This window comes from Chelon labrosus (assembly GCF_963514085.1).
Source record: "Chelon labrosus genome assembly, chromosome: 4".
NCBI lineage: Eukaryota > Metazoa > Chordata > Actinopteri > Mugiliformes > Mugilidae > Chelon > Chelon labrosus.
The window spans coordinates 11419458-11437794 of NC_140340.1; the positions used below are offsets into that span (position 1 = coordinate 11419458).

An 18337-nucleotide genomic window follows, 5' to 3' on the forward strand; every position below is an offset into this window, starting at 1 on the left:
TAACTGATCATATCAATGTATGTGCTTCTGCTGCCAAAATGAATCATTTGAAGCATGACTTCAGTCTCAACAGCAAAAAAAAAAAAAAAGATTCAAGGTTGAAAACCCCGCACAGTGTCATCTGCTGTTAAGTATTTAGTTTTTGTATAAGGCATCTGAAATTGAAGTTTGTTTGGCAGCAGACTGTAGTGAGTCCCCTCGCTGTGAGGACTGATGGTTTTGCAAACAGCGGCGGGGATGCGCGAGCACAACAGCAATACTCAGGCTACAGTACCTCACGACAGGATGTCTGTCAAGACCACTTTTGCCGTGCTTCACCACCTTCAGTTTGAAATAATTATTACATTCTTGTGCAAGGTCAGCCTGAGCATTGATCAGTATTGAAAGATCTGTACGTGAGCCCTTTTAATGCAGAGTGTTCATATTGCAAGGATTTAAAAGTAATATAGTCGAGTTTCTCTTGACTTTTCTTTTGCTAAGTTCACAAAATGGTACAAATAGAGGCTTGATATGAAACAAAGATATCTTCGTTTTCTTCTTCTCCACTATAATATGGGTGCTGTCATACGAGCATCTCTTTCAGGAATTTGAAAGTTAGAGGTAAAGTGAAAAGAGAAAAAAACTGCGAGTGCACAAGTGCGCGACAGCGCGATAAAGAGAGAGCATTTTTCTAACACAACAAAGGCTGCAGAAAAAAGTATTAAATAAAATAGCTCAATGTCTGTCTAGGGAAGCACACGTTTGAGGACTCTGTACTTTTTAAACTCTTTCCATTCACACTGGACCTGCATTGTTCACAAGAAAAATTCACAGTGGGTGGCAAATATGCTGTGCGGTCCATGTGTAGCTTTTGACCTTGACTGGTGGTTACGCCAGGAAAGACAGGCAAATCATCTGAGTCGTGAAAATATTTATGAAACATCCACAGCTTTTCCCAGTGAAAGTCCTAATGACCGTCTTATTCCCTCTCGTGATAAATAAAATTGGTGAGGCATCCAAAACTAAAGTAATCAAAGACAACTGGACTAGTCTGAGGTTTCACCACTCATCCCCAACTGACCGATGGGGTGACAAGTAGTTAGAGAACCATTAACGGTACAAAGAAGATACCACCCACGTTAATCTGAACGCCATCCTCTAATACAGGTGAACATTGGGTTGTTAACAGGCCGTTGCCATGTGGGTTTCAGGTAAGCGTCTTGACACTGAAGAAGTCACTTGAATGAGTCGCTAAGAAACCTCAAACAAGTCCAGTTGCCTTTTAGATATACAGTAAAATGACATGGACGGCTGTGGATTTTCACAGACAGACTTCCTTACCTGTAAGATTACAGTTAATTGTTTGAAGTGACTGGTAATGTTGTTCAGCCCCACGTTTTACACAATATTCCCAATGTCCTACTTAAGAGACAAGACCGGACAAAACACTGTTGGGATGCAGGCACCAATCTTCCCTTGCTCAACATTAATTCAGGTCAGTCAGAGGAGAATAATTGTGTGGAAGTGAATGCTGAATGTGGATAATATGCACACCTTAGAGGCCGTTAATAGGCCTTTGGGGAGCACAGGAAGAACTCTCCTCATTGATTAGAAATGGTAAATCTGAGCCAATGTGTGTGTGCCTGCTTAAAAAAAAACTCATACTGTAAACTGCTATTCAGCGGATTGTGTATGGTGGTGCTAATTGCAGTAAGCAATAGGGCTGTCAGGACCCAGCGGAGGCATTTAGGTCCTCGTACACACACGGTTCATCATTGTCTAAGAGTAGACCTACATTATAAACACCTGTGTCCCCATTCCAGCCTCGCTCCGCCTGAGAACTGACCCTTTCCTATATACTATTAAGCTGAACGCTAGTATGCGCTGATCACCTGCCATCAATTACATAGGTATTGCTTCGATAACTTGGTGTAAGGCGCACAGGGAACCCTGAAGCTGTCAGTGCTGCTGCTCACACTTCATAAACCTCGGAGGTGTTTTTACGCTTAACAGAAATTAGGACCATTCTTGCACATTAAGGGCTAATGTGTCCAGATCTTCAGGGGACAATTTGTAGCATCTCAGTAAGTAATCTGCCATGTGCCACAGAACAAGAAAAACAATCAGCAGCCAGGTGAAGAGAAAATTTCCTATCACAACACCGGTGCAAAGGATCATTTGTAATAAATATTTATCAGACACTGACCCCAGAAATTTACATATTCACCTTTTTCAATTTCCAGTACCCCACTAAAGTCCCCTGAATAGCTACATCATTTTACAATACCATTTTCTATCCTATTTGACTGAGTGAGATTGTTTTATCACTGTCTATTTATTCACTAATCTCCTTGGTTTTATAAACTATTTTTAACAGCTGACAGTGAGCACTATTTATGTACATGCAGTCAACTGTACATGTCTTGAGAAAAAGGAAGCATGGAAACATATTCACAGTGGTATAAGCAGGTATAATGTTTACAACCTTCGGTCTTAGTTTAGCTTGTTAGCAAGAAAACATATGCTAATTAGCACTAAACAAAACTGTACGACTGAGGCTGATGTTCCAGCTTGCAGTAAACACTATTTACGTACATTCCCCGTAGAGTAATTTCACATACCAGTGAAAAAAAATATTTTCCATCAGTACTACCAGAAATTACAGCTATTACAAAAATTATTTCTCAAGAGCAGTTGAACTCTACCGAACAAATGCTAAAGTCTGCATGCTAACATATTCACAGTGATAATGCTAAGCACGTATAATAATGTAAACTATTTTTAACAGCTGACCGTGAGCACTGTTTATGTACATGCAGTCAATTTTACATGTCTGTAAAAAAGGAAGCAAGCTGACATATACACAATGGTATAAGCAGGTATAATGTGTACAATATTTAGTCTTAGTTTAGCTTGTTAGCATGTTAACATATTAGTACTAAACCAAACAGTATATTGATGTTGATATTAAACAACTGGAAGCAAGCACTATTTATGTACATAGAGGAAGTTTACATGCCTATGAAAAATTATATTTTCTATTAATACTACTAGAAATTACAGTTTTTACGAGGATTTCCTCAGGCGTACTAATTACACTTTGATGTAATAGCAGCGGCGCAAGGTTGCACTCGCATTAGCCAACGTCAGCATGTTAAAATGTGCGTAACGACAATGCTAAGCAGGTATGATGTTTGCAATGAGTAGTATGTTGCTCTAACATGGTTTTGTTTTTACTGTGTTCTCAAGTAAACGCAACATAAACGGTATCCTCTTGTGGTATTCACAGCTGGATATTTTTGGAGAGGTCAGAGTTCACGGATTGTGACGCGTCAGAACTGGCAGAGGTGGATGGTAAGTTAATATATTTCGTGCGCACAACGTAACCCATGTGGTTACCACGAGTTCCATTTGGAGGCAGCATTACTTTAGGTTGTTTGCATGCTAACATTTGCTAAGTGGCACTAAATCAAAATAAGTACCACTGAGGCAGGTGCAGTAAGTGTTGCTGATGTTTGGTCATAAACCAAACTGAACAAAATGTAAGCATTACATCATCAAAGGTTTTGCAGTTCAGAGGAATTCATCCAATAGTTATTTGGTAGAGGATCACTCAAGAAAACAGTGTTAGCATTGCCTGCTGGGATACTTTACCTCAAAGAAGACGACCATGGCAGCAATGATGCGTCTTTCCTTGATGGCAGCGCTGAGGCTGTCAAAGTCATCAGAATTATAAAGGTAGATCTGCATCTGTGATGGGAAACAGAGCATAAACAGCTTGAGGTGTGGACAAGGAGAATGAAAAGTCCTGTCATCAATCACCTGGACATACTGCTGAGGAGCTGATGAAAAGCTGTTTTGAGGGGCATTAAAGAGGGAGTATTTATCACTCCAATAAATCTCCCATAATCTGTGTCATTCCTTTTTGTGTGCTGCCACTCTTGGAGCATGCTAGAGAAATACAGCATCCCATTCCTCAGGGCAAATGTCCTCTCAAACACAGTCACGAGCAGAGAAGAAGAACTGAAGGAACATGCGATTTTTTTTTTTTTTTTTTTCTCGCCGTGCAAAGATCTAACGGAATGGCATGCTTCTAATCACTGCTCCCAATTACCTTAAACACGTCTTCTGATTTTACAACAAAGCTTAGGATGCGTGGTTATGATATAAAAAGCATCATACACATCATGTACATGTCATGGCCCTGGATTTCAATGAAAAGAAAGATTCTCATTCATTTCAAAAGCAAACATATTATTGGAGAGACGAAAATCAGCAAATGAATCGGAAAGTAGCAATTGCAGCTGTCCATCATCTTACTGTCAAGGCTCTTTAAATTGAAAAACCCTTTCATGTCACTGAAACGAGTTAATTGGCAATAAGAAAAAAAAAAAGGTCCTCGATGTTGGTTTAATTAAAGGGTATGCTCGCCTTTTTTTCTTTTTCAAAGGAAAATTACGAGAAACCACCAGCCACAATTGGCTTTGCTGACAACAGATGCAAGAAGTCAAAGCAAATGCGCGTATAAATAAGGATAAATTCATTAATGTGAGACCTAAAGTAAAGTACAAAATGACTCAATCCAGATAATTAAAGTTAATCAGTTTCATTCAGAGTTCCTTTAACTGCAGCCTTTAATGGAACTAATTTGTTGTCTGAGAACTCAGCAAGAAAGAGCACCGGCCATTCATCACCCTTCAGATGTTATTAACTACATTACCCAATTAAGCTGCCCCCCTTAGGCTTCATTTACTCACCGAGATTGGCTCACGTGACCTGCTCTTGTTAACCGCACGCTCCGGAAAATGTGATTTTCAATTATTGAACGCTTCGACCGTCGCCAATAAAAATAAATCAATCTGAATCATTTGATTATACATTTAGTTTACTGTATGTTTATACATAACCCCCGTTTACCAGAGTGAACGTCATGCACACCGCACAGACACTGCACAGACGAGCAGTCTCACCAATATTTAAACCGCCTGTAAAGCAGAAATGTGTCCCGTCTGTATCTCCAGCCTTTCTTAACTCTAAATTCACTTTATACCAGTCACTTTTTTTTTTCTTCTTCCAGGCACAAGGTGAGTGTGCGAACACGAGCGCTGAAAGCTGCTCTGCATTCCCAAGTTCCATTTAAGTGCAAACAGGTGAAAAACAAAGTCATGTTTGCCATGATTTCCCAAGGCAGCAAGAATATCGAGGCAAGACACGGAAACTACAAGAAATCAGTTTGTGCGAGGAGAGATCTTAGATTTTTATCATAGAAGCTCAAATGCATTTCCCCCTTCTTTAACAACAACTGCGCTGCCACAGCATTTTGTTGTTAACAGGTAAATCTCTCTCTATTCTCGCACTCCAATCACACATAATCATCTGCCTTATCATTTCACTTGAGCACCTACGATGTGCTAGAGCTCACATTTTCAAGAAGATTGAAGTGTCATACAATTTGTACGGGAGGTGTTGCTGAACACATATATGAAACTTTCACATTACAGATTACCGACATGGATGTGTGCTGGGTGTCAGTAACTACAGATATTGTGTATGCACATTTAAAGTGACAGCAACCAACGTTCGCTAGAGTAAAAACACATAAAAATTCACTGCGATGTTCTTTAATGCAACAGTATTAGTATTAGGTCAAAGCCAGGTGCTATCTCTTGTCGTATAGCTTCTTGTAAAAACATACTCGCCGCATGCTGATCATGCATTACTGTCGCTGTAATGGCTGTTGCATGCCAGACGCTGTAAACACACACTGTTTTATTGCAACAGCTCGCACTTCAGTGGCCCTGGGAGCTCAGCACACAAATGTAACGGCCCGAATGCAAGCCGATGAAGAACACGTCTCCTTTTCTGATTGCCGGATTCAGATACTGTTACAGATATTTCCTCTAAACCTGGGATTAGTCTTTCTTGTCATTATTTCTCACTGACAGCTTGTCCACATCAGCAACTCCATGGCAACAACACGTATGTCCAGGGGTGTTTATCAGCTCTCACTTCCATCACTGGGTTGCATTTTGTTATCTGCACTTGAAGCTTAAACTGAATTTGTTAATGTTTTCCGTACTTGTTTTTCTCTGTTAATTTGTTCTGTTGTTCTTGGTGCACATTTTGCCACAGTACATATGTCTTTCTAACTTGTTGACCGTGTATTGTAGGCAGGCCTTGCAGTGTTTTTTATTTTTTTTTGTGCGTGTGTTTTGGCTATGATTTATCTTAAGGTGTGGTGCAGTGAGCTCTTGGGCTCGGCATGAGTCAAGACTAATGGGCATCAGTCTGGACTCTTGTGAGACTCTTAATGTATCTTCTTACTCAAGTTTCAGTTAAAGCACAAATGCTTTCAGCTCTACTGGAGCTTTCTTACTGCACACTCATCCCAACGCTTATTCATACATCCTTAGTACTGTGTGGAAACGCATACCCTTCCAAGGTGTGATTTGTAACCCATGTATAATTAATCTAACCTCGGTGACACCCTAATATATTATTAGAAAAGATCTCCCTATGGTACCCTGAGGGAGAGAAAAATCCACTGTTTCATTTTTCATTGTGCTGTTTGAGCGAACAGGTGGTCCATCTATCGATTTGCCCACTTCACTCCCATGAAAAAGCTCGTGGTTAGATTAATGTCAAGCTCAGGAGCCACAGGCCGAGCAGCCTGTTAGGTTTCTTTTTCTTTTCTTTCTTTTTCTTTTTACATAACCATGCTGCAAAGCCAGATCTGCCCTATATTACAGCTCATTGAATTTAAATGTGTCTCTGCACCCCTGCGCACATGTGTGAACTGTATTTCTGTGAGTTTTTAAGCTTCTGGGCAGGTGGGATAAAAACATTTTCCCCCACTCTAAGAGTAAATGCTTTATGCAGAGTGTTATATGGGACTCAGGGCTGAATGTGACTCATTTGGAGTGGAGAGATAATTAGACAGCAGATTGGAAAACAGCCTCTGCTTAGCAGAGACAAATAAGCCCTGGAGCTCAACCTCCAAGGTCATGCTGCTCGACTCTTGAAGAACAAAACATATACACAACAAAACAAAAGCCAACCTCTGCTATGAAAGATCACCGGCTACATCAAGTGCAAATATTTATACATAACATAAGATGTAGAGTTTTTGCCGCACACATCGTGTCAGATTGAATAAAATCTCAAATACATCAAAATCTGCCAAGTCATAAATATGATAAATGAAAATGGCACATCTTACGGGATGGAGCAGTCAAATGGCTAAAGGCTAGATCCGACAAAACCACATTCCCTTCAACCATTCATCATTTGATTTCACTCTTTTACCTTCTGGTTCAGCGTGTGAAATAATACATCATGTTTGATGTAAGTATGCTAACTTATTGATAAAACAGAATCATTTCTGAAAGTGGAAAGACCTTCCACTCTGTGCCGCTTCTTTGCCGCGCCTTGTGAATATACATATATTGTTAACAGGAAATATCTTTGCAGATATGTGGATGGAATATTCCTTTGTACTTCCTGCAGGAAATGTCAGTGTAAATGGATTTTGTGTTGATATGCCACGAGAGGCTTTTGTTGGCCTTATTTTTTCCACACTCCTGGTCACACAAGTCGACCCCATCTGAGCTGCACGGTCTTGACACGCTGGTTCACAGAATAAATGGAACAAGAAGAGGGTCACCCATCATATAAGTTGAATAAAGAATAAAGCAGGTGTCCCTTGCATCCAGGGAGAATTTTCTACACATCATCCTGTATATCAAAAAGGACTAATTTGCATTCCCTGCATCAGCACACGGTTATCGTGGATTCTCTTAGTCTTCAGTTTCTTCCCTTCTTCATATTTTTTTCTGCATGTTTTAATCATTCTTCTGCATCCATTTCTATTTACTTCATACTTTTCTGCTTGGTTGCTGAAGCCCTGTCTGCATATGAAATGGTTTGCTCGCCGCTCATTGGTTTAATGGTGGTTGCCTAGGTAACTCTTGCATATTCAACAACGCAAATGTTTCCAACCGATACGCGCAGAACATAAAAACAGCTAGCTTTTATCACCGCCACTCTATCTGGGTGTATCCGGCGTTCCAACGATCCAATGATTTAACAGTTGTGAGACAATAAACAACGCGGGAAAGTAGTCGCGGATTATATTTTACTTACACTAAGCATTTGAAGAACTGCGTCATATGTTTATATATCAGTGGTTATTACCTTAATCGCGTTGCCTCAAAACTGAGATTAGCCCAAAGTTGTCTTCTTTTGCCTTTCATTGCCACAACTGTCCAAATTTCACTAGCCAACGCTGCTAGTTACTTTTTGTCTGTACGACCCTTCACTAGTATCTGTGCTCTCTTATTTGCAGCGTGTGGTGTTCAAGTATAGCCAAGTATTTTTGCCATATCATAATTTCATTTTATTTTCCCACATACCCCCTGACTGGCTTATTATTTAATATTCCTCACCGATATTAAAATTCCACAAGCCAGTGCAAAAACCTTGGTCCACACACAAAGACATGCTAAGAAACATATCAATACTTCACATCTACAAACTATATAACTGGAGTGAAGGGCATAATTTTCTTGTTCCCTCTGCCTTTTTCTTTTCCCCAGCAGCTGTCCAAATTGCCCATTAAAGTGAATTCCATCGTCTTATATTTGAAGCACACCATCAAAGGAGCCGTACGCACAACAGCTTTATAATGGCTGTATATAATCTGGTGCCCTTTAACACTACGCTGAACACAAAATGATGTGGCAAAAATAAATCTAATTACTCAGCCATTCAGCATCTAAAGCCGTGCCTGCAGAGAGGGCTCCAAAGAAGAGGGCCAAGAAACAAACACAGGAGGACTCTGGCTGTGTGTTTGGAGATAGGAATGACAGGAGCACTGACTGTCATATCCTGTTTTTATACACTGTTAAATTTAAACCAATTGTTAACAATTTGACATTGACAGGGGTATAAAAAAATTAAATAAAAAAAAATAAAATTTTCTATAACCCTATGAAGTGGAAAAAAGTATGATACATCTGCAAATTCAATTTAGATAATGAATAGGAATGGTAGTATAAATGATCAAAAATTGAAAGGCGCTAATAAGACATTCTCTGCACGACACAGAAAGAGTGAGATTTCTGCTTAAATCCATGAGCCATAATACCGAAGGGTTTCAGGCTTCATAACCTTTACATCTCTGTTACAAGAGTCAGTGATGATTTTTGTTGCTTTTCCTTTATTCTCCCTTTTTCCAGCAAGTCCCATAATGCAACAGCGAATGCTCTTTGTAAGGCCTTCCCTGCCGGATAAATTCACACATGTCTTTCACAACTCCACTTTTCGTAACAAAGCTTTTCTGTACTATAAAGTTGCACCATTCAATCCCGAACCGAGACAGCCGCAGACGACGTCATCTGGAGTTATTTTCTCACTAATTTCTACAGAGGCTTTTGTTCTAGTAAAACTGACTTTAATGTGAAAAAGCTGTCGAGTTCCCCTTTAAAACTACCCTCAGTGACTCATCCCTAAAGTTCTGTAGCAATCTGGCAGTCAACATAGCTCTAAGGTTTAAAACTGTCTGTAAAGCAAACTAAAGATGGTGCTTTGCTTCAAAAGATTGGCTATTCAGATCCAGAGTTTACTTTTGAATTTAGTTGAGCAGCAGAGTGTTTTGAAATCGAGGTGAAACTGAATGTTAAATGCATCAGTATGTTGCCTCATATGCACCGACTGACGCCGCTGAGCATGAGGACTTAAATATCAGCAGCACCACTGGATTCTACTCTCAAATGTACACGTAGCTTTCCTTTTAGTGTTCATAGCTTTAAGGATACATAGCTGTATCATTTCCAATAATGAATTAGTTCAGAGAGAATATTGACCGGCAATCTATCTAAACACTTTACCAACAATTCTCCATATTGCACATTTGACAAATTGTTCGGTAGCAACATGGCGTTTTACCTCTACAGGGAACCTTCGGCCATTTATGCTGTGTTCCGAGCCGGCTGATCCATTACTCTGGCCCCAGTGAAACTCCATCTTCTCAGCCTTAAAGCGCCCTGGCAGTCCAGCACCTCTTACAAAGTAGTCATCCTTCAGGAGAACAGCAACTGGAAACAAAGAAGGGAGAAAATGGAGTCATACAAAAGGAGGAAAATTAAGCGCACTTATGCAAAGGCAGCAATAAGGAGATTACTAATCAAGAAACAGAGTCTCCAGTCTCCAGCGTGGCTGCTCATCTTTATTTTAAGGCTTATTAACTCAAGATCCAAACTCGATTCTCATTATCTAAAATTCTCATCTGTTTGTTTTTGCAGCGACAGCTCAATTATCGCAACTAAAAATGACACATTTCAATTTCAATTTTATTTTTTTTTCATAGATGATGCATTTATTTTGTTATCTGAAGCTATGGAAAATAATCTGAACGTTGTCTGTAGCAAAATAACACTGCATTTTTATTTTTCATTTTGCCAGCGTGAGACACTGATTTATCTATTTACCAGCCATTGTTTCTCTTTGTGGCAGTGTCAGTCTGAATTAAAATCTTCTGACAGACTCTTAAGGGACGCCAATGTGGCAACTCAAACTTGGCAAGCATAGCAGAGTAGCTCTCGTTTGTTTTAATGTTTAATGCATGTATGAGGAGTGCAAACTCCACATTTCCTCCACATAAGCCGTCTAGAACACTGACTCATAGAATTATTAAACAGAAAAAAAATATACATTTTCCATAAAATATCATTTCTAACTCTCTGGTTTTAATTAGAGGCTAAAGGGCTAAAAAGCTGTAAAATCTCAAATCATCATCTCAATTTTCAGGGCAGCGAGGGCTGCAAGCGGGACACGGTTGGTTTCTTTAAGACCTGCGTGGGGAATCATTTCATAATTTGCCAGATGCAAAGTCACTGGTGAGCTCATGCACGGTGACGCAGGCGATGTGCCCTTCAGAGAGAGCACACACCAGCCTCCTCCAGCGGTCGCGACATTCCACTGGTACACCGTACATAGCTGTAGTGAGCAGGTTCGGTCAAAGCCACCATCACTTTGAGTTGTCGCATGATTTGCTAGGGAGACATAATGCCATTTGCACGCCTTGTGATCTCCTTCCACATGCTCGCTTCTTTCAAGGCTGTAATGCCATTATCTCCCATGCAAGATCATTAATGGCGTCTGCCCTTCTGAAGTTTCTTCAATGACATTTTTTGTGTGGAAAATGATAAAGAAATGCATATATATATATATAGATATCTATAGATATCTATACAGATATAGATAGAGGCTTTTTAAGTGGTTCCAAATTGATGATTTATTATAAATATATTGCATTTACAACTAATGTATTCCATACACATATCAATATGAACTTAAATCCTTGACATGACAAGAGTTTACGTGGAAGTGAATTTGATGATACATTATAATGATGAGCGATTCTGTTACAGCTGACTCCCGGGTAATCACCTGTGTAAATCCGGGCCCTTAAGAGCCCCAAAACAGACTGCAATGTAAATATATCATTAAGTTCTACATGAATTGCACAGGTTATAGATACAGTCTATTGTGACTATGATTACAGATTTGCTGTGGAAATTAGTTTATTTCATTTCTGTAGGCACCTCCTCTGAAGAGTCTGGTCTCAAACCTAATCAAAACTTCAATATTAATAATTATAAAACGATTTTGCTTGCTCAGATTTCCCTACGAGCTTGCTCTTTTTATTAGATTTTCCCATACAGGATGTAGTTCAGTTCCCAGAGGTTTTCAATGCAGACATTTCTTCCTCCAGTGCTCTCTATAGCGCCTATAGGAAGCCTGGGATTGAGAGTGAACCATTATAAAAACCTTGCCACTGTGTAAGAGTTTTCTTCTGCAGTGTTTCTAGACAATCAATTAACCTCAACAACCTCACACTCAAAAATGACTACTTATGCAAGATGCTTGTGTTAGATTACACAGAGTTGGTTGTAGACATAAAAAGACATAACGACAGAGGAGTGATACTACAACGGTGCGTATCGTTGCCACCTCCCAAAAAAGGTTTTTGTACTTCCAGAGCTACGTCCGTCAACCAGTCTAGTCATCCATGTCTGTCCTCGTCTAATATGTCCAGACAGTTTAATTAAAGTATTTTTGCAGGCCATTATAATGTCACAGTTGACCTCAGACCTATGGGACATAAATGTCATCACCTCATCATTTTAACGTATCACACTCGTGTGTAAAATTATGTCGCGATACGTGTAAAAATTCTTCAGCCATGAGCAAAAACATATTTGGAGAGGTCATAGTGACATTGTGGGTTTTCATCTCAACCTCTAATCTGATCAGTCCACCCTTGAGTCCAAGTGAAAGCTTGTACCAAACGTGAAGAAATTCCTTCAAGGTTTTCTCAAGATATCAAATTCACGAGGACGGGACTGAAAAAAATAATGGACAACCCGAGAACATGGCGCCTCCGGCCGTGGCTGTCGCGGACGCAGAGGCATTATGCCAAAGTTTCACTGGGGAAAATGTAATATAAATAGCACGTTACGGTTAATGCTTTAACAATTTTTAAGTGTCATCACTCTCCTCGGTGGCTTGCCCACAAGGAGCGACTTGGGGTTCAGCAATTTGGCCAAAGTCACTTCTACATGTAGACAGGAGAAGCTCAGATTGGCTTCGCACACCCCATCCTGGAGGTCAGAGACATTACTGATGATATGAGAATTTCATGTGCCAACAGCAATTTGGATTTGCCTTAAAAGTTTAGCCTGCCTGCTTGTTAATGAATGCAACAGTGTCATGAAAGGGTGACTTTAAGCCGTGTTAGTTTCCCGTGGCATCTAAAACACCATGACAAGCAGATTATCACCCCTGTGCGGTCCTGGCTGAGGTTACGTGCTAATGCATCTATAACCCTTCACCATGTCTGCATTTGACATGATTAGCCAGATTAGACCTGGTGCTCTGTCGCCTGATCCCTCCCGTTACAGCGGGATTTAGTCTGCCTCTAAAAAGGGACAGCCCACTTTTAATCATATCACAATGCAAACTACAAGGATGAGCGTGGGAACGAGCCGTTTGTCAGTAAACAGATAACACGAAGAACAAGTTGGGCAGAGAGATTGAACGAAACGCAAAGTAACTCAAACAGATCACCAGCCGACGAGATCCCAGGAAGAAAATGAGAGTTAGATCTGGAGGAAAGAGAAGGAAGAGACAAGAAGATCTGAGGAGAGGGGAACCTTGTGTGATGAGGGATGAGCTGAGCCCCTGTCGTGAGGCAAGAAAGAATCTGCCAGCAGTATTAGTGTGCCAGTGCTGCTTAGGCTGAAGGCCCACAGCATGAAGGAGACGAAACGATGCAAGAGATTTCCAAGACTGGAGGGGTCAAAGTGAAAATCAGGAAATAACTACCCATCACATTATCATAATTGTGCAACTCCAGTGCAAAAGCACAAACATTTACAGAGATGGTTATAAATCTGTGTTGCTGCTGTTGTTGAAGTATTGTAATCCTGTGCGCAAGAGCCAGGGAAAGGGGGTGCTGGCTGGCTGGCCTTGGGAGTTTCATTAGAAATGCGGCCCTGGGTGCGTTTGAACCCTCCAACAGCAGAGGAGGAATTAGAAGCTAAGCCAAAAAGACCTTGAATCACAGCCTGTGAAAGAAGGGGAGTGTGTGTGAAAGTAAATCCTTGATCAATGCAAATGTCCCTGGGGTCTTCCGATTCCCCGTGAATTTGGTTGGGAGTTGTTTGAAATTTCACTGAGAAATGTTTTGTTGAGGAATACTGCTTGAATGGCGGCCAATCAGCCCGATCGCAAAACAGGTCAAGACACAAGGGAATGTCAGGAAATCAATCGCAATGAACTTTTAAGATCTATTCACTCAGTTCTTAATTACAACATTGCCTTTTAAATAGTGTGAAGGATGTTAAAGCCCCTTTGTGGAGGATTTGAATAATTCGACTTCAGCATCCCCTAGTGGCACCGGTGGGTTAAAGAAAGCAACCAAAGCAGAAGATTGTTAAAAATGACGTCATTTTGTTCTCGCAGCCCTCGTTTGGGAGTCCTCGCATCTGGTTCTCGACCCATTAACCGGGCACAAATTTCTTTCTCGTGTGGTGTCCGGTTACTATTCTGTGACTGGTCATGAATTGGAAGCGGGAGTGGTTAATACGGAAAAGCGGAAATGCTAGAGGCGACTCTGTGAGCTCCCAGACGCTAGTATTCGCAGTGTGACCATTAATCCCTCCCGGGTAGAGATCGGCATACTGTGTGTGGGTGTAAAACGTATATATTTCAGATCCAGTGTTTCAAAATCTTGTGTCCTAGATAATAATTTCAAATATAACGTACTTGTGTATCTAAAATGACTATGTAAGTATTTCCAAATTAAGGATGCTTTCTTGGTTCTTTCAATTTGTGTCCTTCAGAAGCGAGGCAAGCCGTCTTCTTGGCATTAGAAGAACACAATGGAACAATACAGAGAGTGTATGGCTCACTGAAGAGGTTTTGCCTTTGTATGCGCGCATAGGAGTGTGGATGATTTAAGAACGCACACACAACGCAGGACACACATTGGGCATCCTTGAAAATTCTCCAAACAAAGTACTCGAATTTGAAGTATCCCAGTCCTGCAGCGAGTTTTGATGACGCAGCGTTCAGTCTCAGCTTACTGTATACAGTAGCTGTCTCACGCGCAACTTCACCGTTTTGTTTCACTCTTTCTTAGTGCAATTTGCAGCACCAGCAGGCAGCCGTTTCCAAACGAAAAGCTGCAAAAACCTACTGCACTCTAGCAGAGTTGGTAAAGTCTCCAAACAAGTCAAGGCGAACAAACTGCGGGAGGAGTGAAGGATGACGGATTTCTGTTCCAGCACAGACAGACACGCAATGGATGAGGTGTACAGAGATGCAATACAATGGATTTACATTCATCAAATGCACAGAAACATGAATCCAAATGAATGGTAATGTTGGCATGCGAATGCTGGATGTGTAAATAAGCAACACCTTGATAAGTTCACCATATTAACATAACAATGAGATTATATGTAAATTCTACAACAGCAGCAAAATGAAATGATGCAAAAACAGTCTCATTGGTATGACAGGTGTTAACTGGCACTGGGTAAATTATACTCACACGGACAAGTAAAACGGTGATGAACTGGTGGCCCTCTGACTGAAGATCATACATTTGAGGCAAAAACATTTGACATTTGAGGCCTTCCCTACATCAGTCTTTTGTTTAGCAAATCCAGCGAGTGTTTCTAAAGGGCTAACGATTAGCCAATCAGCGCCAGGGGCGGGACTAACGCCACTGTCAAGCTGTTGTCGGCAGATACGTTGGTTTCTAGTGACTGGTTAGGAAAATCAATTCCCCTACCCCACAGAAATCGGTCAGAGTGGAGGCAATGTCTGACTGAAGATAGAAACAACTTGACAATTCTGTCTGATATCTGGCAAGTCTTTTGTAGCGGAGCATAAAAACAGACGACCGAGGAGCCCAGAAAAAAGCAGTCATACTCTCATGACAATATCCTGCGCATAAATAAGCAAAGAGGAATATGGCTTGCAAAAACACTGCAGCTAAGATGAGAATAGAAGCAGAATACAAACACTCTGATTATAGTTGACAGCGGTCAGGCATTACATGGGTGAAGTGCCACAAGGAGTCAACTGGGGACCACAGCACTGTGACAACCACACAACGCCAACCTAGGACGTAATCTTTGTTGACTTAAAGCAATTTAAATTCAATTGAAAAACTAAAGATAGTCAAGAAAGGAGCACAAAAAGAGTCTGGACCGGTGAAACTCAAAATATCAAAGAGGCAACAAGTCGTGACGGGGAAAACAAAAGATGAGGTCTTTAAAGGCCAAAGGCTCATTTGGAGAACAATGCATCACATTCTTGTTCGAACATGTTTGGAAAACAGTTTGTGTTTTTTTTCCCCGAGAATATGAAGGACAAATTCCAGTCACCATCAATAACTAACACCGTCTTTAAAACAAACACCTATATTTCACATGTGGCTCCAAGTGACGACTGTCACTTTAGCTTTGTGATTTTTAAAGAATGGCAGCAACTAGAGCCAATCAATGTACAGTAGAGCCAAATCTATCCTTATCACATTTACATGTATTCAAAGTCGTGATTTGAAAGAAGGTTTTAAAGTATATTTCCTGTCAATGGTTTATTTTCAATAAATAGTCAATAATGGTAATTCCAAAAGAACAGGCGCAATGGCGAACAATAAACCAAACCAAAAGATTTCCCATTCCGAACAATTTTCAGGTGAAATTGCTAAATATTAAGTTGACCTCTCCTAAACAGCCCCTATTTTTGGGTAATATTTTGTGGTAATCTGGTTCCATTTTCATGATTTTCACAGCGGTTCGCAAACTAACTGTACTGTACGTGCCCAAAATTACACCCAGCTGTGTTATTTCCATCCTTGTAAATAAGCAGCCCGCAGCATTGCTCGGCTGTGTCAGTGGCCTTGGTTGTCATGGAGGCTAACAACTCTCATTATGATCAAATGCAAAAGATGACACTACTCTCAGAGAGAACCAGTGCCCAGAGCAGCGAGATCAATTAAGGTCAGGTTTTTCACACCAATGGTTCACAGATGTGATGATTGAAAAAAAAAAAAGAAAAAACAAACAAAAAAAAAAAAAACACATACATACATACAAAACAAAAACCATTGTGGCGGTGCTTTGTAAACAAGGGATACAAAGAGAATACTGAGACCGAGCAGAGCTGGGGGACAGCACAATGACGGCAATAACAAAGGGCTCACTGCAGCCACTGACATACTGTATTTCCAAGAATCATGGCAGACTGACGCTATTAAGTGCGACTGTTAAGTGCTTCACTGAAACATTGGCGTGTGGTTCTGAAATTTGCAATTGGAAGTCCTTAAAATGTGTCAAGTGGGAGCATTTGGAATTTCTATGGTAAGTGCAGCGCAGATAAAGCTTGTTTACTTGAAAGATTTTAACATTTTGGATGAATAAAATTCTAAATGATTTTATGGATTTGTTTTTCGGGCTTTTGTTCGATCAAAAATAATCACAAGAATGAATGCAAATGAATCACATGTTAAATATATTAAATATACTTGCTTTATGCAGATTAATGTTATTATTATTGCTATACTGCAAGGCAATGACAAATACTCTCCAGAATATTATTGTCCAGGTGTCTGTGTTGCAATTTATCCAGCTGCGTTCTTGATCCGGTGGTAACTCAGTTCACATTGACAATAATGCAGATAACTTAGTTCTTGTTGAGGGAACCATCTGCCGGGGCGTTGAAGCTGAAACTGCTGTTCAAAAGACCCGTTCCTTTATCTATTTACGTTTGTTTGTTTCTGCCTTCTTCTTCTTCTTTAAGGATTTTTGAAAGTTTGGACACTGCTCTCTGCAAGGTAAAATCATTTACTATGACCGCACTTCAGATTCTGCTTGCTTTCCACAGCTTTGATCAGTCCCTGATTTCCCAAACTACACTGTGAGCCAAGGTCATAATTATAGAACGTGTAAATCGTGCATCAAATTACATATTTACATTATATATATATACAGTTGCAAGAAAGAGTATGTGAACCCTTTGGGATTACTTGGATTTCTGCATAAATTGGTCATAAAATGTGTTCTGATCTTCATCTAAGTCACAACGATAGACAAACACAATCTGCTTAAAATAATACCGCACAAAAAATGATACGTTTTCATGTTTTTATCGAACACAACATGTAAACAACATTGGAGCCAGGAGTCAGCCAACCTGGAGTCCAATCAATGTGGTGAGATCAGAGGTGCCGGTTAAAGCTGCTCTGCCCTATAAAAAATACACACCAGTTTTGAGTTTGCTGTTCTCAAGAGGCACTGCCCGATGCGAACCATGCCTCGCACAGAAGAGCTCTCAGAAGACCTGCGATCAAGAATTGTTGACTTGCATGAAGCTGGAAAGGGTTACGAAAGTTTCTCTAAAAGCCTTGACGTTCGTGTGACCGAGGAAAGGCAGACTGTCGACAAATGGGGAAAGTTCAACACTGTTGCTACTCTCACCAGGCGTGGTCGTCCTGTAAAGATGACTGCAAGAGCACAGCGCAGAATGCTCAGTGAGGTGAAGAAGGATCCTAGAGTGTCAGCCAAAGACTTACAGAAATCTCTGGCACATGCTAGCATTTTTGTTGACAAGTCTACAATGAGAAAAACAAGAGTGGACACCACGGAGGAAGCCACTGCTGTTCAAAAAATGTAATGTTTTTTGGACCGATAAAACCAAAATTGAGCTGTTTGGAAGGAACAGCACACCAACATCAAAATCTCTTCCCACCTGTGAAATATGGTGGAGGGGGCATCGTGGTTTG

The 18337-nt window shown here is 40.5% G+C and overlaps 1 protein-coding gene across 1 annotated transcript in view; it reads right to left on the reverse strand.

The window, feature by feature from the left end:
* Positions 1–18337, reverse strand: part of ca16b (carbonic anhydrase XVI b) — a gene marked incomplete at its 5' end in the record, with an annotated part of 102842 nt that overhangs the window by 29859 nt on the left and 54646 nt on the right. The window contains 2 exons of the mRNA XM_084542212.1: positions 3634–3729; positions 9925–10073. Of these exons, the coding sequence (XP_084398338.1) occupies positions 3634–3729; positions 9925–10073 (245 nt within the window). The remainder of the gene's footprint in view (positions 1–3633; positions 3730–9924; positions 10074–18337) is intronic.